The sequence below is a fragment of the Alligator sinensis genome, unplaced genomic scaffold (assembly GCF_000455745.1).
Source record: "Alligator sinensis unplaced genomic scaffold, ASM45574v1 scaffold1181_1, whole genome shotgun sequence".
Taxonomy (NCBI): Eukaryota; Metazoa; Chordata; order Crocodylia; family Alligatoridae; genus Alligator; species Alligator sinensis.
Genome location: NW_005842945.1, coordinates 273,048 through 296,376, shown reverse-complemented (window position 1 = coordinate 296,376; position 23,329 = coordinate 273,048). Strand labels below are relative to the sequence as shown.

Sequence of the window (23,329 nt, the reverse complement as noted above, 5' to 3'; positions counted from 1 at the left end):
CATTGTGTGACTCCCAGTGCAATTCAAGGAGGTTAAAGAGCTGGTAGCTCTACTTTTAAAGGAGCAACTGCTTCCCCCATTCTGTGTCACAAACCTCTCAACTATAAGCGTAGTGCCAAATGCTTCAGAGAGCAGCCTGGGGCCCTCACATTTACCCCTCCTACCAGCAGGACTTCTGCGGGTTAAAGTCTGTTCTGGGATTGGCTTGTTTTTGAAACATTTGCTTTAGGCCATTGCAAGAAATGAATGGTCTTAGTAAGGAAGAACAGGGCCTGGAGTGTGCCCATCTCCTCCACTGAGGCAGGCACACATCAGACTTCAGGCCCCAGATCCCCTCAAGAGTGTGCTGGTTTGCATTCTCAGGCAATCAGCCCTCCTGATTCCCAGCAGATAGCAGCCCCTTGTTCTCTCAGCAGCCAGGGGGAAGGGGTGATACTTCTGGTTGGAAGGAGAAGACATGGACAGACAGGGAATAAAGGTGAGCATGGGACAGCAAGCTCTGGCCATGTTTCTGCACCCTAGCAAGGAGGATGCTGCCACCAGTTTCTAACAGCCCTTGTGCAAAAATACTGAAGTCATGGAGTGCATCCTCTAGCAGTGGACCAGGCTACAGCATAGGAAGGACCTCTGAGTAAGAGGACATTATTTTCTTAAGCATATGGAGCATGATGTGTCTTGACTCACTCCACATGGTATTAGAAGTGGGGTTTGAACCCACAGTTCCATTTTCTTAGTGGACACTAAAGACCCTCTGTGTCACAATGTACAGTCTCTGTGTCATTTTGTAGAAGACCATGCTAGGGGTTCTGTTTTACCTCTGTTCTCATGCTGGTGTGGTTTGTTTTCCCTCCTAGAGTGTATGAGTACCAGAAGATCCCCCCACTTATTAATCGCATTCCTGTCAAGGCCAGGAGAACTCACTTGGGGACAGGAGGGAAAAGCAGCCTGAACCCCCACACTGGGCCAAGAAGCAGCAGTAACTCAGCAGTGGGTCGGACAAAATGTAAGTGCTACATGGTTGGGATAGGAAGGTTCAGAGTTTGGGCGGTCAATCTGACTACTTCTAGAAGATGCTTGGAGTGTCATGGCAATAGTGAAAGATGATTATTAGTTTGCAAAGAAAGAAGTGTGTCGTGGAGAGGAAGGGAGGGAGGGGAGAGGCACAAAGGAGGCATCTCAGAGGGAGCATAGTGTTTGCATGTCTCAGATGGAGCTTTCTAATTTGTATGTGCATGTCTCTCAAGTAGCATTTGTTCAGAGCTGCTTGAAAGGAGCCTGTTCTGCTTATGAAGGAGCCTGCTACTAAGAACCCTCAGCCCCAACAGAGAAACAACTCAACCTTGAACTCTGTTATATAGGCCAAATTTTCAAAAGCAGCCTTCAAAAAGTGTACTAGAAAAGTTCTTCTGGGCTATCTGTTTGTACGAACAGGCCTGTGACCACACACAGGCTCTTGGCAGGCACAGCAGTGGCAAGTGCAAGGTGCCCATGTAAGCCAGGCCCTGAGGCTGGGACCAGCCAAAATGAGTGATTTGGAGAGCTCTTGTTGAGGGAACTTAAAAAGGCCTTGAAGCTCAGGAAATCAGATCCCTTTCAGTGGATGGGCAGCATTGGGAAGGGGGCCATGGGGTGGCAAAAGTAATTCATCCTTTTTGGAAAGTTTGGCCCAACTGCTCTGCATTTAGATTAGGGAACACACATCGGGTCAAGCTTGTGGGGAGGGAGCTGCTTGTGGCTTGGAGGAGCTCAACCATTTATGTCTGTGGCCTGCAGAATGGCCTGAAGACTAGCTCTGAGGTCAGCTTCTCAGCCAGGTGTAGGACCCCCTTCACAGTTCTGCAGGGGGGAAGCAAGGAATCGAATATCTTCTCTCCCTGCCCTGCCATCTGCCTTTTGCAGTGCGAGCTGAAGAGCTTCATTCCATTAAGGGAGAGCTGAGTCAGATCAAAGCCCAGGTGGACAGTTTGCTGGAGAGTCTGGACCGGATGGACCAGAGACGAGAGCGGCTGACAGGTAAGGGAAAAGTGGATGGAGTCAAACACAGAGGGGAAGGGGAGGGGGAAGGGAAAGCTTTTGCTTTCAAAGGAGTGTAGTCTACACATATGATCCTAGCACTTGTGGGAGAGGCAGGTCTGATTCCATCTAAATTCTAAGCCACATATAGCAGGTGTTTTTGGTAGCTGGGAAATGATCTGCTGTGCAATGATCAGCTAATCCTGAGGCTGTCTTCTGCTTCAGCCATTACACAGACTGCTGCACAGCACTGACACAGGAAATTGGTTTGATTGATCTACTGCATGTTTGTGCTCTGAATAACTAAATAACAAGCCTCAATGAGGTAGGAACAGCTAGGCACAGGCTGAGGGCACCTCATGAAGTAACAAGGTCACATACCTTAATGTGGTGTGAACAGCTGAGCCAGGCTGTTAGGGCCCAAGCTACCCCACATGCTTAAATTGGTTTAAGATAGTGCCTTTAATTGAGAAATCAACAGGATTTGGCAGATGGCTTGTGCCATATGCATGATTTAAAGAGGTGTCCACATTGCTCACAGGCACATTAAGTGACTTTCATGGTAACAGTGCAGCTCCAACTGCACTGATATCTAGAAAGCTAGAATGCATCAGCAAATGTGAGCGCACACACCAGGCAGGTATAAACACACAGCACATGTTCCTGAGCACAAGCTGACATAAGACCACAAATGCAATGTCCAGGCAGTGAGATTGCTTGACCTGATTCTAAAGGATCAGGTACCCCTGGGTCCAGGATCAGGATCAGCAGGACCTCTGCGGTGGCTCAGACCCCTTGGTGCCTCTCTAATTAAGGCCAAGGCCCAATGAACAGTGCAGTGCTCCATCCTTGTTGGGGCAGCTCGGGATTGTGAACTTGTGTGGACCCAGCCACACTGGCTGGGAGGGGTGCTGGTCTATGTGGCAGGGCACTCTGGGTGCCTGCCACTTTAAGGGCCAAGCCAAGCAGCCAGCAGTTGCTTAATTGCAGCAGCCAGTTTAGATCCATGGCTGCCTATATAAATAAGGCATTTTGCAATAACATTGCCTGGCTACAAGGAACATCCTGGAGGTAAGGGAGGAGCTATACAGGATGGTTTGGAGGCTCCTGGTCCTGGGCATGACCTAAAACTGCACCCTGCCAGGAGTAGTTTGACCAAAGCCACTGCCAAAAGCCTCTGCTGCCTCTGATCCTGTAGGGTCCAAGGAGAGTGAGAAAAAGAAAGCTGAGGCAAGTGAAGAACCCTCATCCCCCGTGGGGGAGATGCTGCGGGAACCCCGAGGGAAGGAGAGCACAGCAGCTGATGAGCAGAGTGACCTGCGAGACATCGACAGCGTGGAGGAGGGCACAGACACGGAGGAGATGGTAGGTGTAGGGGCAGCTTCCTCGGGGGGAGCGCTGCCTAGGACTGGGTGTCACACAGCTTTGCAAACATGGACCCAGGTGGAGAGAGCTCTAGTTTTATCTTTGTTTTAGCTCAAAACATCCTGATTTCACTCTGGGAGAGTCTATAATGCCTGTTGCCCACCCCATGTGTTGCCTTCCTCACTATCTAGCATTGCTACCTGTTGCTGTCATCCTCATCACGCCAGTCTCTGGTGCATCCAACTGCAGTTTGTAATAGCTGTGACAAGGCCTGAGGTAGAAGCAGAGCACTGTGGAGGGAGCTGTGGTAGAGAGGTGAAGGATTTGGAGCAGGAGGAGGCTTTTGCTGACCTGCTCCTAGAACAGTCTGGGAGGGAAGGCGGGTTCCAGTGATGGCCAGGCTGCTGGGACTCTGAGACAAACAAGACTGACGTGCTAATCCCTGTTTTGCGGACTGAGTACCCACCAGAGCTGAGCACCATAGAAGCAGTCTCAGGCTCTACAATACGATCTGTTCACAGCACTGCAGGATGCTGCTGGTCTGTCTCCTGTTCCCTGCCATCTAGCACCTCCCCAATCCCTGCCTGAACATCAGCACCCAAAGCACTTGTTAACGATCCAGGGCAAAAAGAAGCTCAATGACTGGGCTCCATACAGGTTTTTCTGTGGACATCCCATCCTGTGATATTTCACACATGAGGGCAGAAAACCAGTCAAAATGACAGTATGGGCTTGACATGGCAAGGGATGGCAGTCCATACATTTCAAAGATATGTCGCAGTTCTGCACAGCCCTCTTGGGAGCACCAAGAGGCACCATAACATATTCAGACTCACCTGGAGCAGATGGGGAATTAAGCCTGGATTCTGACCTGGCCCCAGGGCAGACCAGGCATTACTCTACTTTAGTCAATAGTTACAAGGGTGTAAACAAAGAGGGTGGAGAGAATAGGGCCCCAAGGCTTTTGTTTGTCTATGAAGTACCATGGACATGTGGGACTACCTATCATTGATCCAATGCCTTCCTCAGAAGCAACCATCACTGGCCTGTATGAGACAGAGCACTGAATGAATCTGATCCATAGACAGAATACTGATCCAGGTCAGCAATTCCTACATAACAGTAGACCTTCTGCAGTGGGTGTGCTGCTTTCTGGGCTACGAATGGAGCTCAGCTTCCCCAGCCCCCACAACCCTTGGGTTACCATAGCTTCTTCAAGAGGGTTAATATTAGGGCATCAAACACCCTGGCTTTGATTGACAGAAACAGCTAAGTACATCTCAGGAATGGCTACAAAGCAACAGCAGCCAGACAATTCTAATTTAATACTTTGTTGGATAAAACCTAAAAATAAGTCTTCTCCTTCCAAGGCCTGGATCCACTTTTGCAAAATGCTATTAGTGGTTGAGGCCTTCCTGTCCTTGGCTGGAGCAGAGCTGGCATGGCTGTCCACCAGCACCCAGGCTAGGCCCTCACTTCTGCACACTGACATGCTCTGGCATGATCTAGCACTCATAGAATTGGCTTGACTGAGTAGCTGCCCGTGCCCTAGAACACTGAGGCTAGGACTTTCCAAAGGGCCAAAGAAAGTTTGGCATTCATGGCATTATAAGGGATTTATTTTGCTCTTCTCTTCAGGCTTCTTGTAGCTCAGAAGAACCCTGGGCAAATGTGGCTGATACATACTCTCTTCCTCACGGTTTCTGATGCCACATTAGTAGAAGGGTTGGAAGCACTACACTCTGGCACTAGAGGGGTTAAGTCGTTGGGCTCCAAGAAGTCAATGAAGTGGAAATATTCTTTAGCAGAGCTGTTAACAGTACCAAAGCCTTCCCCCTCAGAGCTTCCTGTGATCTGCAAGTGAAAGGAAAGGAGAAGCCATTAGGAAGGCACTGCATCTTCACATCTAATTACATTGCACCATCAAGCTGTGGAAATCCCTACATTGTATCTGAGGCTCTGGAGATTTTGCAGACTTGGTGTCAGTACTAGCTTGGTGCTATTTCAGGAGGGTAATTTCAGTTCTCACCCTGCAATGTGCTGCAAGGGAGTGTTATATTAAACACACTCTCATGACAGCTTGAGAGGTAAATTGCTACCTGCATATCACCTCCTATCTCAGGGGGCCTTGTTAATGAACATTTCCATCGATTTCCTGTTGCCAGGGGGCTGTGGCCCATAAGCTAGCCAGTCCCAGCACCTGCCATGATATATAAGCCTTGATCTCTAGTAGATGGGTACAGTGACACAATGTTGGGTTCTCTCTCAGATGGCGCTAGCATCCCTCCCAGTTCCAAAGTGTTTCTCTTCCCTGGTGACTGCATCCTAACACTTGACCCAGAAGGCAAAGAAATCTAGCTTGAGCTACTCAAAGATCAGTCAGTGCCCAACAAGGAGATCTGGGGCTACAGATTTGTAAATCAAAATGATTTAAAAAAATCCATGCAGCCCTAGTGGCTCTTACTGTCTGATGCCTCAGTGTGGAGCACCCAAAGATAGAGAATCCAAAGGGGCCCTAAGAAGCTGGATCAGTAGGGGCTGGGGGTGGGGCTCTGGCACACTCCACTGATCTACGTAGGATTCATGTTGGGAGCAGAGAGAAAAAATGGTGAGAGGAATTGTGAAATGGTCAGAAAATGGCACAGAAATTGTGGGATTCAGGAAACATTCTGGGAACTTGACCTCTCATAATTCCTTGGGGGGAGGGGTGCAGTTACATCCCACAACACACTGCAAAAATATTCCTTGAGGCTGTGCACAATGGTGACTGTGAGGACACTGAGTTGCCTAGCTGTTGTGCACTGTCTTCAACTGATGCTGCCACATGCAGTGAAGGTGTGCAAGTGTATGCATGCAGTGGCCATATTGCCAGGTAACCAGGTGTATGCATGCTGTGGCCATATTGCAGTGTGGGCTGGCTGTTGTAAGCAGCCCAAAGCCCTAGTGGTGAAACTTTCTGGTGCAGACATGGCCATCCAAGCCACAATTGAGGTAGAGGAAGGACTCAATCTATGGCTGAAGCAGGTGAGGGTGACTGTTGCCTTAGCTCAGCCAGCAGCACAATCACCCTCCTAGTTCACCTGGGATATTTTGTGGCATTTCTGGCTAATCAAATTTGGTCATTCAATCTGAGGCAGGCCCCATGCTGAGGCATCAGCCAGCTAGAGCCACTGAGGCCGCATGGATTTTTTTTTACCATTTTAATTACATTTCTCTAGCTCTAGATCTCTTTGTTCAGCATCGATTGAATTGCCTGCTTTGAAACAGCACCTGGCAGCTCTTTGATGACTGCCTTCACTCCAGCCTCTGCTGAAATGCTCCTTTGTATTATCTGACAGCATTGAGAGCATCACAACTGGTACTCCCTACTGGGCTCCTGCTGCTGTGGGTAGGGGGGTGGTGAAACTATTTTCCTCTTTTCTCTAGTAGTGGAAGTGGCTCTGTGCCAACCTGCCTGCACAGAAACAAAAAGGATCAAGTCCAAGACCTTCCACATACACACATGTCCGCACCCATTGGTAAAAGGCCAAACCTGTAGAGCCAGGTTTTGAGAATTGTTTTTGCCAGTGAAGTCTAACTTGTGCATGTGATTGAACCAATCAGAACCAATACGTTGCAACAAAGTGGGCCCATCCCCTGATTCGTATACAGTTCCCCGAGCTGTATTTGTGCAGTGCCATTTTAAAAGCAACATTAAATCTAAGCCTCTCCCAGCCCACCTGAGAAGTCTCCACTGTCTACCCCTTATTTCTAAAGGGCAGGTGAACTTTGTACCAATACCTGAATGCCAGTATGCCAAGGCTCTGGATGGGGCAGTGCATTCCACCGTCAAGAAATGCCCTGCTTCCACACCCTGCCAGCCCAAGCAGACACATTGCCAAGGCCTTCTTTTAAAAGAGAGGACTGTTAAAGGGCATGTGCCTTTAGTTGCTTTCAGCTACTGCAGAATTTCATGGGTGGAAAGGCAAACCATAAGGTACCCAGCACTGAAGCCAGCCCCTTCTATTGCATGCTGGAAACCGGTGCCAGCCAGAGAGCCCGGACCCAGACATGGTTTCCTGCAAGTCATCCATCTTGCCAAATATGTAGTTACCAGTGGCAGTACCACTGGGGAGGAGGAACCCCTTCAGGGGCCTCCTCCTCCCAGCTGGAGAAAGACATAGTGTTAAGGGACAGAAGTTACATATAAACTGGTATAAGTGACTGGAAACTGGTTCAAATCTGTAACACAACAGAAGTTCAGTGCACAAAAACTGCTTTCAGAATAGCTGAAACCAGTTTAAGATAAATCTGGATGAATATAGTCAGTGCCATAGCAACGAAGTTTGGCACCCAGGGCAAAGCCCATAGTGGCAGCCTGTCCTCACCCTGCACATAGATCTGGGGGGGCACATGCCCCCTCATGCTTGCCTGGGAGTACAGGCAGCGGCGGGAGCCGCCCTTCCCCCATCCCTGCATCTGCCCAAATGAGCCACTTGCAGCTCTGTCCCACATCCCACCCTGGCTGGGCAGTGCCTGATGGCACTCCCTTGCTTAGGTGCCCAGTGTAGTCGCCCCGCTTACCTTCCCTCCCTTGCTACGGCACTGGATTTCTGATTAAGGTTAAGTTGGTGTATTGAGCTTCTGTCTCGGATCCCCTCCAGATTCAAGTGAACTGACAATCCCCCAGCATCCCAAGATACTTTGCACCTCCCCCAAGCTGTCTGCTCCAGCCCAGCAGGGAGGCATACTCTGCCACCCCCCCCCTCCTGCTTCTGGCCTGAGCCACTGCAGGCCTGTGGCTGCATTTCTGGAATCAAAAGTGAATGTCTGTTCACTTGCTTATTGGTTCAATCTGTGAAGTTTAGACTGACCTGCCAAGACTGAATTGATTCAGCCTCGGGTTTTTTGAGTGTCTGTACCTAGCCATAGAGTAGACTGGTCAAGTGGGGACTCCAGGGTTCTATTCTATTCGGCCTGTGGGGAGACCTCATCCTTCACTCCCCCTGTTTGGGCCTTTGGCTTACTTTGATTATTATTCATGAGGCCCAGGTGGTCTCAGCTGAGACTGCTGAGCCCTGCCATTGTACACATAATGGATACCAGCACATACCCTGGCACTGGCTTGGCCCTAGCAGGCAGCGGACAGATAACTTTGGTGAGGGGAACTCTAACATTGCTGGGCTTTGCTGCGATTTTTCTCTACTCTTGCTGTTGCAGGGATTGCCTTAGCCATGGGCCAGCACCAGTGTCGGAGTATGCTTTCAGGTTGTCAGGAACTCCCTGTGGTTGGGATGGGGGTGTTGGGCTTTCAGGCTGTTGGATGGGTAAACCTGCTGAGATAGGAGTGTCTGTGCCAGCCTCTGTTTGCCAGTGAAGCCCCAGGAGGGCACATGGCTGCATCCAGCCTGATGGTGCCCAAGACCCAGGTCATGATGAGAAGGTCCTGCTTCCAAGTAGAAAAATGAACACACCTGCTCCCTGCATATTGTGTAGTAGCTGGTCAGGGGAAGGGCTTGGCAGTCATGGCTGAGTTTGTAGAAGATAGTGCCTTACTTCTGTTGGTATCTTTTAAAACCTCCCATGCCCCTGCTTCCCTTGAGTCATGAAATTTGCTTAACCACCATCAGACAAAGGAGCTGAAAACACCTCCCATCACCTCCACCCAGGGCCTTCCAAGCCCATCCCCACTATCTAGCCTTAGACCAGCAAACCTGAGCACGGCTATCAATAAAAATGTGGTTGCTTAGCACTTAGTGTGGAGCCGTTCTTGGGTGGGGTGGGAGCTTGGATGGGTTCTGAAAAGGGCTGCACCCCTAGTGGTGCCCAAACTAGATTCTTTAAAGCTAGCTCAGATATATCCACACAAGTTCTAGCTGGTGAAGTGTAGACATGCCCTCATTGTGATCTTGATTTGATCTATGCCAGCTCACCCTTATCTAAATCTAGAGCGCAAGAGGGTTCTGGATGTGCCAGACACCTGACCCACCCTGGTGCAATAAAGTACGCAGGTCAGGCTGGATATGACATGGCGTATGCCACAGACCTGTGGGAGGCACTGGAGATATCTCTGTATGCACAAGCAGGGGTCAGGGCCCACTGATCCCACATTTGGTGCTGTGGCCCAGCAAGACAGAGCAGAAGGTGCACTTTGTCTCTCTTTCCTTTCACAGATGAAAAATCACGCGTCGGATCCTGAAGGCAGCCATTAGGTGGACTGGGATGCTACAGCCACCCCCAGGCTGGGCAGCATTTCCTTTCTTGTGTTTGTATTTCTTTCAAGGCCTTCAGCTGGTGCCAGACATGACATGAGTTACCTGGTCTCAGTGCTAGTGCAGCAAAACGAGAGCCCCAAGCCACTTTGACTAGCACCTCACTATTTCCTCCAGAACAAGACTCCCAATGTGCCCATGACAAGAGAAATCCTTGTATTTAACTGCTCTTTGTAGCACCAAAAAATAATGTGTGTTGGAGGGAAAGTGTGGGGGGAGAGGCAGTGGAGGGGAAGGGGTTTGAGGAGGAAAAGCAGAAAGCCCCAGAGAAGCAGACAGTCTCCATACTGTGTGATTCCAGACAGGCCTCCCCTTGTTTGCAAACCTTTCCCCATGATGCCGCAACCTTGTGGAGCTAGTTCCAGGGAACCTCTTGCTGAGTTGCTCCAGACCATGCCATTGCTGATGAACTAGGTACCAGGGAAAGGGCCCACTGCCTAGATCACTGTTTGAGCTCCCACCCCCGAATTACTCCTCTCTTGCCCAAGTAACTGTGGGTGATTCACGTTGCCAGTCAGCTGATCTGCTGAGTTCAGACAAACAATGAAGCTCCCCAGGCACTTTTGCCGGCATGTCCCAGTGTGGCTTCTTGCCCCACCCCCCAGGCGTTTGTTGGCCCAGAGGTATGTGGGGCTGAAAGAGAATCGCCACTTGCTTGACTTCCGTGCTCAAATCCCAGCTTCATCCAACCCAGAAATGCATCCACCAGCGGCTCCTTCCAATCTCTTCTCCCTGAACAATGGTTTCATGGCAAACACTGCAATGAATCACATCTAGAGCAGGCCAAAATGTCACCTGCTAATAAGTACAATGGGCCCACCCCCATCACATGTTCCAGACCCCTGAGCTCTCTGCATCATGTCATTAAGGCAGGACTGAGATGCCTTGAAAGGGACAGTCACTCACAGCAGTGAAAAGCAAACAGTGAGACATCTTACATCAATTTATTTCTGAGCCCAGGCCTGCCAGAGGGAAAAAGGTCTATCACTGGGCTGTAACTCACTGGCCTGCTGAACAAAAAACTGGCGGGGCTAGAAATAAACTATTTCCTTGTGGTGTTAATGGAAATCTCACAGAGCAGCGCACTGATGGGGAGGAATTGGATTCTGTCAGTCAGGATTTATCAGAGAAGCACAGTTTAATCCCCAGAGATAGGGATGTAAAGCAAGGCAGGCAACTCCTTTGGTGAAGAGCTGCTAGGTCTGTAAACATCTTGGCCTCCCATGCACTTACTGGGAGGCAGTGGGGTATTTATACCACTTGTGTGTGCCAAGTGCTTCATAGGCACCAACCTTTGCCTTGAAATCTTTCATCTAAATACTGTGATTGGAGCATTTAAATGCTGTGATGGGAGGCAGGTTCCTGAGTAGTCCCAGTTTTGACACTGACTAGCTGGTTTGACCTAGGGCAGTTCCTCCCCACGGCTCATTTTCCCCATCTGTGAACCATTTCAGAGGTTCATTGTGGAGCTCAATGAGATACTTTGTATGAGAAACACTCAGGCCTTTCCTTCAAGGGAGAGAACAGACCAACCCATGTTAACTAACCCATGTAAGAATAGACAAGGCAGTGCATTTTTTTCAGGCTGTAGTATTTATTACTTGAATTCTCATAGTCCCTAGGACCCCCATTGATGGACCCAGGGCCCCCACTGTACTTCATTCTGTATGGCCACAGAACAAAAAGATAGTCCCTGCCCTGACAAATTTACAATTTAGACAGCATATGAGCGCCAGCAGCTGGATACAGCAATGCACTGACCTCAGTCCACCAGTGGACTAACTGCTGTCAAGACTTTGCAGCCATCACAGTAGAAGAGAGTGCTAGGGAAGAATTGGAAGGGCAGTACAGTGGCTTTATAAGTATTTGCAACACGGAGGAGGCATCAGTGGGTGACTGGTGGTGGGACTCAGCCTCAGGGTACTGAATTAATGGTGACAAAAGGTAAGGGAATGAAGACGAATGGCTGTTTGATAAATAGAGAAGAGAACTAGGCATAGGAAACCCCAGGGGAAACTTGTTAAGGCTACACCTTGCCTTACTTATGCCAGGATCTTTGCAGAGAATAAGAACATACCTTGTTTTCTAGTAAAAAGACAAGCCATTGAGACCTACAAATGGAATTGACTTCAAGGACTAAGGATTATTATCATACAGCAGCTGGTAATAGCCAAGTTCCTGCCTGCCCAGAAAGCCTGACAGAGAAATAGCACTCATATGAATGCCACTGCCCACCCAGACAGTGCGCTACTGAAAAGGTTATAGCTTTGGATGCTGTTGTTTGTAAACTAGATAGCTAAAGGTTTTTCCTTTAGTCTCACGTGGCTTTTATACATCACACTATGTGATATGGTTCATAAATCACCTATCTGGAATCCCATGAACAGCTTTTCCATAAATAAAATGAGCATGTGTTTATTTTTCCAGCAGGTTAAATCCTGCTACGTATACAATGACATACCTTGGGCAATTTCCCACCCAAAAGAGCCTGAATGCCCCCTCACTCCCATGTTGTTGTGTTCTGGAACCACTGTATCTTACTTTCCTGTCCCTCCTTTCAAGGATGTCTCTTTCTTGCTGGTAGGAAGTTGTATCTGTATTTCTAATTTGCTCTGGAAAGAGTTTATTGTGTTGGAAAGAAAAAGAATAAAATTTGTATTTCTTTTCTCTGGTTATTTGGGTTCACCATGGAGCCTGATATGCTTTTTCTAATCCTAAATGCTGCTTTAATGTTTATGTCTATCAGAATGGATTTGTCAAATTGCGCTCAGATGATTTCTCAGTTCCGTGTGAATTCAGTGTACACTGCATTTTCAGCCCAGATGCTTTCCAGTACAACCACCATGTAAAGGGCTGGCACCAATTGTAATTTAAACCATAACTAACATCAAAATACAGAGGCAGAGACCTCTGGAAAAAAACATGCTTTAAAAAGGGGCAAATTCCCTGGTCTGCTTCTAAGAGGAAAGAAATTCTGTGATATAAGCCAACCCAGATTTCAAAAGCTCCACCTCTTAAAACCTCTAAGAATGGGATGGTACCCAGACTGAGAGAGAGAGGTACCTGGGATGCTGTCTAATTAGGGTATTTGATAATCAACCTAAAATCTTAAGCTATGCCTTACAGGGGCAACCAGTGGGAATGAAGTGAATGTACCAACAAAGAGGCAAAAGCAGAGCAGTTAGAGATTACATAGATTTATTATTCCAGGGTAATACTTTTGATCTACTGCTCACCAGGGATTCTCAGGTTGTGCAGTATGTAGTTTTATATTAAATGTCCAAAAGATGGGTCACTGGGGCAAAATACCATCACCCCCAGTCAGGTGCCTGCTTCTGTGGCAGCTGCATTACCAGCATGGCACCAGTGCACCCAGATCTCATCTCAAGCCCCGAGGTTACTATTGCATAAAATAAACAACACCAAACAAGCATTTGCAGAGCAGCAGTGCGGAGTGCACATGGACATCCACTGAAGGATCCATTAGGGTTTTTAACAATTCTCTGGGAGCTGTTATGGAAAGAAGGATGGGCAGCAACAGTGAGGGTGAGGCTGCTCTTTATCCACCTGATGGATAAAGGTGGACCCTACCAGGGTCTGCACACTGGGTGGCAGCAGAGGTAGGCCAAAGGGAAGTTCTCATGGCAGTAAGAGATGGATTAAAGGTTTGGATTAAAGGATTGGAGAAAGAGTGAAGAGGGCATCGCTGTAGACACAGGACAGGAAGGGTTGGTGTAGAAGGTGCATCAGGAAAAAAGTGGCATGTAGTACCAACCTCAGGAGGAGCCCAAAATCATCTGAAAGGGGGAGGGGGGGAAAGAATAAAACACAAAGTAATTGCTCCATTTTGGGGTGCAAGTTGAGCTGGGTCCCTTTCAATTACCAGTCTAAACAAGGTAGTGTAAGAGCAATGCTGTAGCTGTAACCTGACAGAGAATGTCTTCATTTAACTTTATCCCAACTACATAGTTGGTGCAGTAAAAGATATCAATCACCCTAAGAAATCCTTGCTGCAGTCTAATTAGCTATGTTAATTAATTCGACCAGCAACTGAAAAATATCAGCAATATAGCATCCTTCATAGAATATGTGAACTCTTGTCTGAAAGGTATATGTAAATCTCGCTAAGGACCAATATCAGTACATGACTTCAGAGCTCACAGCTGAAGTCTATTTCCAATATCAAAGCCATCAACATACCAGTCAGTGCCAAATCCTTATTCCACTTACAGGGTAAAACCTTGATCCCCTTGACTTACACTCACTCAGAATTTCATGGTGTTTTCCTGGAAGGTACTGAAGGTCTGTTTTGGGAGCCCACTGAGCTGTTATTCAATATACTGATTGGCAATAAATGTTCATAGCTTCATAACCCTGGAGAATGAATGGCCAAGGTGGGGGCAACAGGGTAACAGGATGTTGTGTTCAATATCTTATTCTGGGCTAACTATTTGTGCACTATTTTGTCCCATAGAAGGAAGCTTTTGTGTTCCAGTGTGCCTCTGTAATAAACTATTTATTGCCCCAATTAGATATCATTAATTATCTCTCTCTTGTCTATGCAAGGCAGTTTGTTCACCCACAATATTGTAAATGGCTTGCTCTATCCATAAATCCCCATAATAGAAAAGGTCCCAGGTCAGTTTCTATTCTTATGAAAACAAATCATACAGTAGTGATAAAGAAGTCACAGCTTAGGGACGGGAAACACCACAGCTCAGCATCAGGTGCTTTAACCCTTAGAAGTATTCCATCATCATAATGACCTCTTCCTACCCTGTCACTAGCACAGCAAGTTAACCTGCTCACAGCAGCTGAACTGTAGTGGAGAGAGGGCCACCGCCGACTCCCCTGAGCATCCCACCAGGGTCATCTTGTCCATTCACATCCTTCATCACCAAGATCCGGGTTTTCTGCTTGACATGGAAAAATATAGAAAACCATGGGTTTTCTCTTAAAGGAGAGAAAAAAACCTACAGATTTTCTCCTTTAAAAGAGAAAAAGACAGAAAACAGTGGATTTCCCCTTGCAGGCTGGCAGAGTTCCAGCCTGCAAGAGTCTGGGGGGAGCAGAGGAGAGTGATCCAGCAGGGGGTGCCACACGTACATGCTTGTGGCAGCCAGACAGTCTGGAGAACAGCTCCTGCAGATAAGTTGTGGGGGGGGAGGGAGATTGAGGCCCCCATAGGGAGGGAGTTAGGTAGGGCTGGGGGCACTGCTCAACTTGGGTGGTGCCTGGGGCTTGAAGCTAAGGTGGGAATGTGCTGCCACGGGGCCTGGGCAGGGAGTGAGATGGAGATATGGGCTGCTTGTCCAGGGGGCAGCTGGAGGGCTGGCTCCCTGCCACCGTGTGCACTCCCAGGAGTGAGGGGCATGGGGGGGTTCATGCCCCCCAGATTTGCGCGCAGGTTGGGGACCCGGGTCTGCAGCGGCCTGAGCAGAGCCTGGCTCCCCCTCCCCCATGGGTAGCACAGCTGGAGTGGAGCCTGTGGGGGTGAGGCGGATGTGGGCTTGGGGCTCCCTGCCCTGCTGCCCTCACCCCAGGACCTCACCTCCCCCATGGGTAGCACAGCTGGAGTGGAGCCTGTGGGGGTGAGGCGGATGTGGGCTTGGGGCTCCCTGCCCTGCTGCCCTCACCCCAGGACCTCAGCAGCCCAGCAGGCAGGACCTGGCATGGCAGGGCACAGTGAGGCCGGGGAGGCTCAGTGCTGCTGCCAACAGCTCCATGCTGCCATGGCAAGGCATCCCCTGCCCATCAGCAGGAGTAGGGGGCACAACTCTGTGCTGCCTCCCCCGCTGAGCCCACAGCCATCAGTCCGCATCCCTCCCCCACCCCAGCTCTGCTCCAGCCATGGTGCCTGTGGGGGAGGGGGAGCTGGTCTCTGCACTGCTCAGGCCACAGCAGCTGCTTTCTCCTATGGGCAGCAGCCAGGGCTTAGATGCTGCTGGGGTGGGGCAGGGGGCTGCAAACCTGGGTCTTCTGCTCTGTAGCCCTGGCAGCTGGGAGCTTTCCTTCCCCTTCCCCCCCGCCGTATGGCTAGGGGGCTGTGGGGGGGGGAGGGAGGGGGCACCAGAAGGACTGTAGAGGGCTGTGGGTTGGGAGTGAGGGGCACCAGCAGGGCTGGGGGAGCTGTGGGTCCAAAGTAAGGGGCACTGGCAAGGCTAGGGGACTGTGGATTTGCAGTGGTGGGCACCAGCAGGGTCAGGGAACTGTGGATTGGAAGTGAGGGGCACCACTAGGGCTGTGGGGCTGTGGCTTCGGCATGAGGGGCAATTGCATGGACAGGGCATCAGCATACCAGGGATGCTCAATGCCACAAAGCACTGGCAGGGAGGATGGAAGGACAGCCACAGCTGGATCCACATCCTGGTGAGCAAAGGGGGCAACAGAGCTCTGATTTTCCATGATAAAAAACCAAAAATCAAATGGCAACATTTATAGGTATTTAGAATTTATTTTATTATAGTGATTGAAGCACTGGTAGGCTTCCAAACTGCTTTAAACTTGTAAATAGATCAATAAAATATTGTGTTCAACTGACACACGCACACACACACACACACACACACACACACACACACTAGCCAATTGCCCTTCAAGAATGACGGAGGGGGTTGGGGGTGGGCAAGGAAGAATTGCTGCCATCCAACACCCCTCACTGCCGCCGCTCTGCTTTTGGCCCCGGGCACCCCTGCTCCCCTCCCTGCATCCGGCTCCACACGCCACAGCAGGGGGGTGAGGCCAGCGCTGTGCTGCCAGCACCCCATGCCACTGCCACTTCCAAGGAGCAGGGTCGGTGGGGCGCAAGGCCTCCTTGGAGGCTCTGCTCGGGGACGGCGGGGACAGCAGCGCCATGACAGCAGGGACTTAGGGGCCAGAGTGGGGGGGCCTGGCCAGCAGTACTGGCCTCGCCCCCTCACTCCGGCGCCTCAGTCCCTGCTCTCATAGCGGCACCTCCGGAGGTTGGAGGTGGTGGCAGTGGAGGGAGTCTTTACATGCCCGGCCCCGAAGGGTGAGCAGGAGCCATATAAACACTCCCTTGAAATCCGTCATTCTTGTTGGGCAAATAGCTATAATTAGCAATTATATAGTGGCATTTCATTTTAATCCTGTAAAAATGGGGATTTGGGGGTTTTAATCAGAGCATTTGCTGTTTGTTTTTTTTTAATCAGAAAATTTGTGATTTTTAAACAGAGAAAACCAGGATCCCTTCTCATTACTCTCCCAGAGAAGTCTAGGCCTACTGTAGCAAGTTAAGAGCTTCACATTCCTCCAAGAACTTAGTGGCCATATTCTGTTTTAAGAGAAACTCGGTAGCTGGCTGAGGTCTGCTTACAGGACCCAGATCCCTAGGAAGGGCAGGGCTGGATCACTACTCACCTGAGGGGCCAAGGATTAGGATCTCATTGTACCTGTCCAGACTGGGGCAGCCAGATCAGGATTAGTTTTACCCACCCCAGCCTAGACAGACTCTGAAATGGCAGGCTCGACCACGTGATGGCACCAGGTGGCCTAAGCCTCTTTATTTAATCCTAAAATGTTCCCATTTACCTTTTTTAAGAACCTCTTCACCTGAGAGAGGGGGCTCCCTTTCCTCACTTTGTGTCAGCTGCCACTACAACGCTAACAACAATGCCTTGTGGCCCAGCTCTTCCTGAACTGTGCATCAGCAGCTAGGTGACAGATAGGTTATTAATTACCTTCTGTCATGATATTTCCTAGCAACCACCAGCTGACAAATGAATTCAAGGGCTCCCTGAAACAATCCTCTATGCAAAGCACCATGCATCCAGTCAAGTTAATTCAACTGCTCAGCTCCATTTCTTATTTCTGGTACAAGATGCAGCTTGTTGAGAGAATGATAAGGATGTTCAGACCCCAGTAAATCATTTTCCCACCTCCCCCAGTTCCCTTTTCGCCTATTTACTCCAACTTGTCTTTAGACTAAAGCTGCAGTCAATCATGGCTATAACTAGAGGTTAGCCAGTAAGTCTGAGTTTTGCAGCCCAGTCTGCCACACAGTTATCCACAGGTCCAAGAAACAGCCTTACTGGAAAGGAAATTGTAACAATACAGAAAAAGGAAAAGCAGTTCCCTGCCTAAGACCGGCTACATGCAGCATCAACCAATGACTCCCTCTTCAACCTCAAGGCATTTTATTGTAAAAAGTCAGCATATTTTCTTTAGCTCAGGCTGTTAAACAGCAGAGAGCAGGGTTCAGCCTATGGATACATGTTAGCGAGCATAGTTCTTTTCACCTTTCAGCCATGATTCAAATCTGGTCAAATTTGTAGTAATCGTAAGACCTACCAATTTCATGATTTTGCAATTTTTTAGATACCAAAAATTTGGCAGGTCTCCGGTGAAAAATCCTGGTCTCCACGAAAAAGCACGGGGACCATGAAAAAGCAGAAAAACAGCTCGCAACCAAGTGGGAAAAAGGACAGTTGCAAACAGAAAAGGGCAGGAAGCCCTGGCATCCTGGAGCAGAGTGGGGAGGGGGAGGGAGGGAAAGTGGGGGAACAGAAGCTTATCGGAGTCTGAGTCCCTGACAGGCTCAGGCTAGGAGCCAGTCACAGGCCAGCCTGGGAAGCCAGGAGGGTTTTGGTATGAGCTTTTAAAGCACCTGCAGGCATGCTACTGCAGCTTGCCTACTTGCTTCTGAGAAAGAGCAGACATGAACATGAAGAAGGCTTCCAAGACGGCCAAATACATTTCAGCAGTGGACCATGCAAGACAGCATCCTACAGGACCTTGCATGCAGACAGAGGCAAGCTCTTCTGAACCACCTGCAATCTAATTTTGGATGCATCCAAGAAAACCAGCATTGATTGTCACTTGATGTCCGAGGCACACAAAGAGGAAAGCTGCTGCAGAGGCTTGCAGGAAGCAAGTGGCCATGTCCTTCCTGTTTAAAAGGACCACAGAAAGCAGGCTGCTGAGGCAAGAGGCAGTGGAGGCTTTCGCGGCACCCAACATCCCACTGGGGAAACCTGATCATCCCAAGTTAAAGGACTACCTGACTCAAACAAAACATGCCCAATTCCATGTGGTACACTGGCTGGCACAGCATTTGAACGGGACCTGGGTATCACAATCAACTGGAAGATGAACATGAGCCAACAATGCGATGAGGTTGCCAGAAGGGCAACTAGAACTCTGTTGTGCATCAGCCGCTGCGTGGCCAATAGATCCAGGGAGATGCTTCTCGCTCTCTGTTCAGCATTGGTGAGGCCACAAGTACTGTGTCCAGTTCTGGGCACTGCACTTCAGGAAGGATGTGGATAAGCTCAAGAGGGTACAAAGGAGGGCCACCCGTATGATTAGGGGCCTGGAGGATAGGCCCTATGAGGAGAGACTCCGGGAACTGGGCCTGCTTCAGTCTGAGTGATGATGATGGGCGATCACTCGCAAACAAGTAAGATAGTCTCTTCCAAGGATCCTAACAGGGAGTCTGCAGGTGGCTCCAGTCTGAGAGTGAAGACCGAGAGATACCTTGATAGCCACCTACAAGTATGTTGGGGGTGAGCATCAAGATCTAGGGCAGGGGTTTTCAACTTTTTTGAATTATTGTACCCAGCCAGACACGGAGCAATGTACTCCTGGCCGCCAAGTGTCTGTGTGTGTGCGTTGGGGGTGGGGAGGGGCGCACGGCCAGCTGCCCTGCGGGGGGTGGGGTACCCTCAGCCGCCACATGCAAGCCTCCCCCACCTCCCATGTTCGGCTGGGTGGGCGGCGCGTGTGCGGGATAGTGCATGACGGCGCTCTATCCTTGCCCACCCGTGCGTAATCCCTAGGGCCTTCTCACACACCCTCAGTTGACAACCCCCGATCTAGGGAAGCAACTTTTCAGGAAGGCACCTCAAGGGAGGATGAGGACCAATAGGCACAAGCTAACAGAAGAAAAATTTAGGCTGGACATAAGAAAAAACATTTTTTCTATAAGGGTTACCAGAATCTGAAACACTCCCAGCAGAGGTGGTGTAGTCGCCATCCTTGGAGGTGTTTAAGAGGAGGCTGGATAAACGCCTTGTTGAGCTCGTTTGAGCCCAATAACTTCCTGCCCATGGCAGGGGACCAGGACTTGATGATCTTGCAGGTCCCGTCCAGTCCTTCGATTCTATGATTCTGTGCGCCAACAAGCTTCACCAGAAATATCTCCTTTGCAGTCATTGCTTTGCACGTAGAATCCAGAAAGGCTGCCTTGGCAGAGTATCATTCCTTTTCCACTGGGGCTGATGAAGCCACTGACCCTCAGGACAACTGTGCTGCACATTTTTTTTTTTGCCAGGGACCTGGACTGGTCAGGACCTACCTGTGTTTCAAACTGAGCCGGTCCATCTCATCTCTGTCAATTTTTCCATGGTGTCCCAAGCAGTTGTGAAGATAATTGTCAGCTATGGTAACAAGATCTCAGCATTCTGGTCTGGCAATGCCATGTGCATGTGCAAGTCTTTCTCCAATGTGCTCCAAGGAATGCTGCACACTGCTGTTCATGGCACCTGCACAGTCTGTCCCTAGAAAGTGACATCTGACACACAGTTCCCCAAGGTGGATAGCTTGATGTCTTCCTTTGAGAAAGCCTTCAAGCACCATCCAGGCTGTAAGATTCAGTACAGGGAGTCTGTTGCAAGTCAGACTCATGTGCCACTGTGCTGCTGCCACCAGAGCCTGTGCTAACATGGTGGAATTTCTGGTTCAGTGCAGCCTGCTACCACACCAAGTATATGCAGCATTACCAGCAGTTTGAGTGAGAAGCTGGAAACCACACCCAGCACACAGTGCATGCTCAAGCTTCAGATCTCTTGCAGCCAGGCAACATTTAAGATCAAGTGACATTTGTGGTTGACAATGCCACCCAGGTCATGACCAGGTTTGAAGGCTGACAGGCTGTGATCCATCACACACACTAGGTGATAGACTTGATAAGCTGGGTTGAAGATAGGCCATAGCAAGAAACTGTCAAGCTGCCCTTGTGAAAACCAGCACAGAAGGGAACTGTTCCAGGCAACAGCTGCGAAGCTGAACCAGTACTACAGGTACGACCCATCACTGCTGCCACAGTTCAGACAGCTGGCTGCCCCCTTCCTTAGTGCTGTTCACATTTTAGATCCCAACCAGGTACCTTTCCTCAGTTGTGACCCTCAGCTACTGAAAGCAATCCCGGAATGAGGGAAACTGCATGACACCGAATGTGCTGCCTACCTGAACTTCGCCAAAGACTGCCAGATGCCTGTGCCTGTGTTCTGGGACTGTCTGTATCCGGTTTCCACATTTTTACGCCCTGGCAAGATGTTGCCTCACCATTCCAACGAACTTGGGGACACTGAGCATACCATCTCCATTCATGGATAAGTGTTCACCTCACAGAAGCAGAGAATTTCTTCAGCAACTGTGGCTGGATGCACCCATGCTAGCATTTAATACATAGCCTGAACTGCCTGTCTTAAGGTTAGCATTGTTTCAGTAAACTCCGTTTTCTAAGGTCCTTTAATAAAATGTATATAGCTGGTATTAGTTACAATTCATGTTGTGCATAGTACAGCTTTATTTTTAGAAGATATTTTAGTGTAAGAATTTTGTTTAGATGGTACAGTACTATTGAACAAACCTCTGATGACTTCCTGCCCCTTGGGCAGGGTGCTGAACCCGATGATCTTTCGAGGACCCTTCCAGCCCTTATGTATCTGAAATCTATGAAAGTGTATATAGTTGGTATTTGTTAAAATTCATTGTGTCCATTGATTTATTTTAATAAGGGTTTGGGGGTTTGTTTTTTTTACAGATTAATTAGGTGCTTAGATTGCTTAATGATAATGCAGCAATTAATGGCTTCTCCACAATTGATCCCACAATCAAGCCTGGGGAAGGCATTAATTGCCATGGTAGCAAGAAGTCCAGGGCACAGTTAATGCCTTCCCAGGATTGATTGGGAGATTTCAACATCAGCAGCCTAGAACCCAGTTAATGCCTTCCTTGCAATTGATCCCCTGATCAGTCCTGGGAAAAGTATTAACCGCATCCTGAACTGCTTGCTAATGCAGCAAGTAATATCTTCCCCAGGCTTAATTCCCTGATCAAGCCCAAGGAAGGCATGAATTGCTGCATTAACAAGCAAGCCTGTTTGGGACCACCCATCAATTTTTGGGGAGGGGTGGGACTTCAAGTGCCATTTAGCCAATCAGAGGTGTGCCCCCCACCACAAAAATGGCACCTGATGTCTTGCTGGGACAGCGAATTTGGAGGCAACCACTGTGAATTAGGTAGGTCCCTAATCATAAGCTGTTCAAACCTGCCGTTTCATAGCCAAGATGAAGTTTGTTGCTCTCAATCCAGATCCAAATGCAGAGAGGTATCTACAACACTAAGCAGAGGTTAGTATACAAACCAAACAGAGTGATCCCTGTGCTTCAAGGCTGCAAATAAATGGGAAGTGACACAAACTGCCATCTGAACTACACCAGAAGTGTGAGTAAGGAAGGACATTTTAGCCTGAAATGCTGGTGATCAGGGACTTTCCAACGGCCTTGATTTCACTGAAATATTCCCACCAAAAGACTTACCGAATAGGAACAGGTGACTTAAGACTCAAAAATAGATCACAGCCAGAATGAGGTAAAGTTCACAGTAAAAAGTAGAATTTATTATATAAAAAAAATCTCTCTCTCAAGACACCTGGATAAATTCTCTTGGGTGATACAAATATCTTATTCATGAACAGCATTTTGCCAAGATACGGTGCTACCTGGTGCTCAAGTTTTAGTTACAAAGTGTAAACTCAACAGCCAAACCATCATCCAGTCCATCAGTAACACAGCTCCAAGTTAACATGTGTCCAAGGGCCAAAAGGTCACAATGAAAGCATATTCAACACAAAGGATCTTGTTAATAATTCCTGCAAGGATAATTAACTGAGCTGTGTTGTTCATTGGTATGGCCAATGTGGAATTAATAAGCAAAGAACCAATACCAGCAAGAACTGCAGCCAGAGAGGGAGAGCAGTCAGTCCTTGATTATAGGAAATGAGCAAAATCACAGTAGCGTGTGCTAGTTTGACTTCCACAAATTTCAGAGCCAAAAACACAATTTTAAGGAAAGAAATACAATTGTCTGGGGAAGAGCGAAGGTCCAATCAAAAGTTACAAGAAAAATTGTAGAAAAGAAACATTTGACATCATGTAACCAAACAGATTTTCTGCTGACCAGACAGTACTACTTGTTCTCCAGCAACCAGCTAAAGAGTTCCCTTTAAAATTTAAAGACCGGGGAAGCCACAGCGCATGTTGAATGCGGGTTGGCACCAGACTACGAATGCAGTGGACTCCTACCAACAAAACGATGGCGCCGCTTTGAATTTCAAGTGGAAACACCAGCAAAGAAAGTCTGCCATTCTCCAGGGCATCTCCTGGACTGCAACAGCCATGAAGAGGGGCAGGAACCATTCGGAGCCAAACATGCTTGAAAACCCATGCAGGGGCACAGGCAGCTGTGAGACGAATGGTGTCCGGTGCGGGCAAGGGTGGCTGGGAAGGCAGGGTCTGTGCCAAGTCCTGGTACCGGGTGGGCCTCGGGTTGCAACACGCAGGGCCGGCGCCTTCCCGCACGGTCTGTCCCGGTCGTCGCCGACGTGCGCCCTCAGGCGGTGGTGGCAGGCGGGCTGTGGCTGCCCCCGCCCCCGGCGGCGCTGCGGGCCCGGCGGC

The 23,329-nt window shown here is 49.1% G+C and overlaps 1 protein-coding gene across 1 annotated transcript in view; it reads left to right on the top strand.

Moving 5' to 3' along the window:
• Positions 1-10,736, top strand: part of LOC102381511 (RNA-binding Raly-like protein) — a 29,486-nt gene extending 18,750 nt beyond the window's left edge. The window contains exons 3-6 of the mRNA XM_025192557.1: positions 855-1,003; positions 1,900-2,013; positions 3,212-3,378; positions 9,531-10,736. Coding sequence (XP_025048342.1) covers positions 855-1,003; positions 1,900-2,013; positions 3,212-3,378; positions 9,531-9,569 — 469 coding nt within the window. The 3' untranslated portion in view covers positions 9,570-10,736. The remainder of the gene's footprint in view (positions 1-854; positions 1,004-1,899; positions 2,014-3,211; positions 3,379-9,530) is intronic.
• The last annotated feature ends 12,593 nt before the right edge of the window (positions 10,737-23,329 follow it).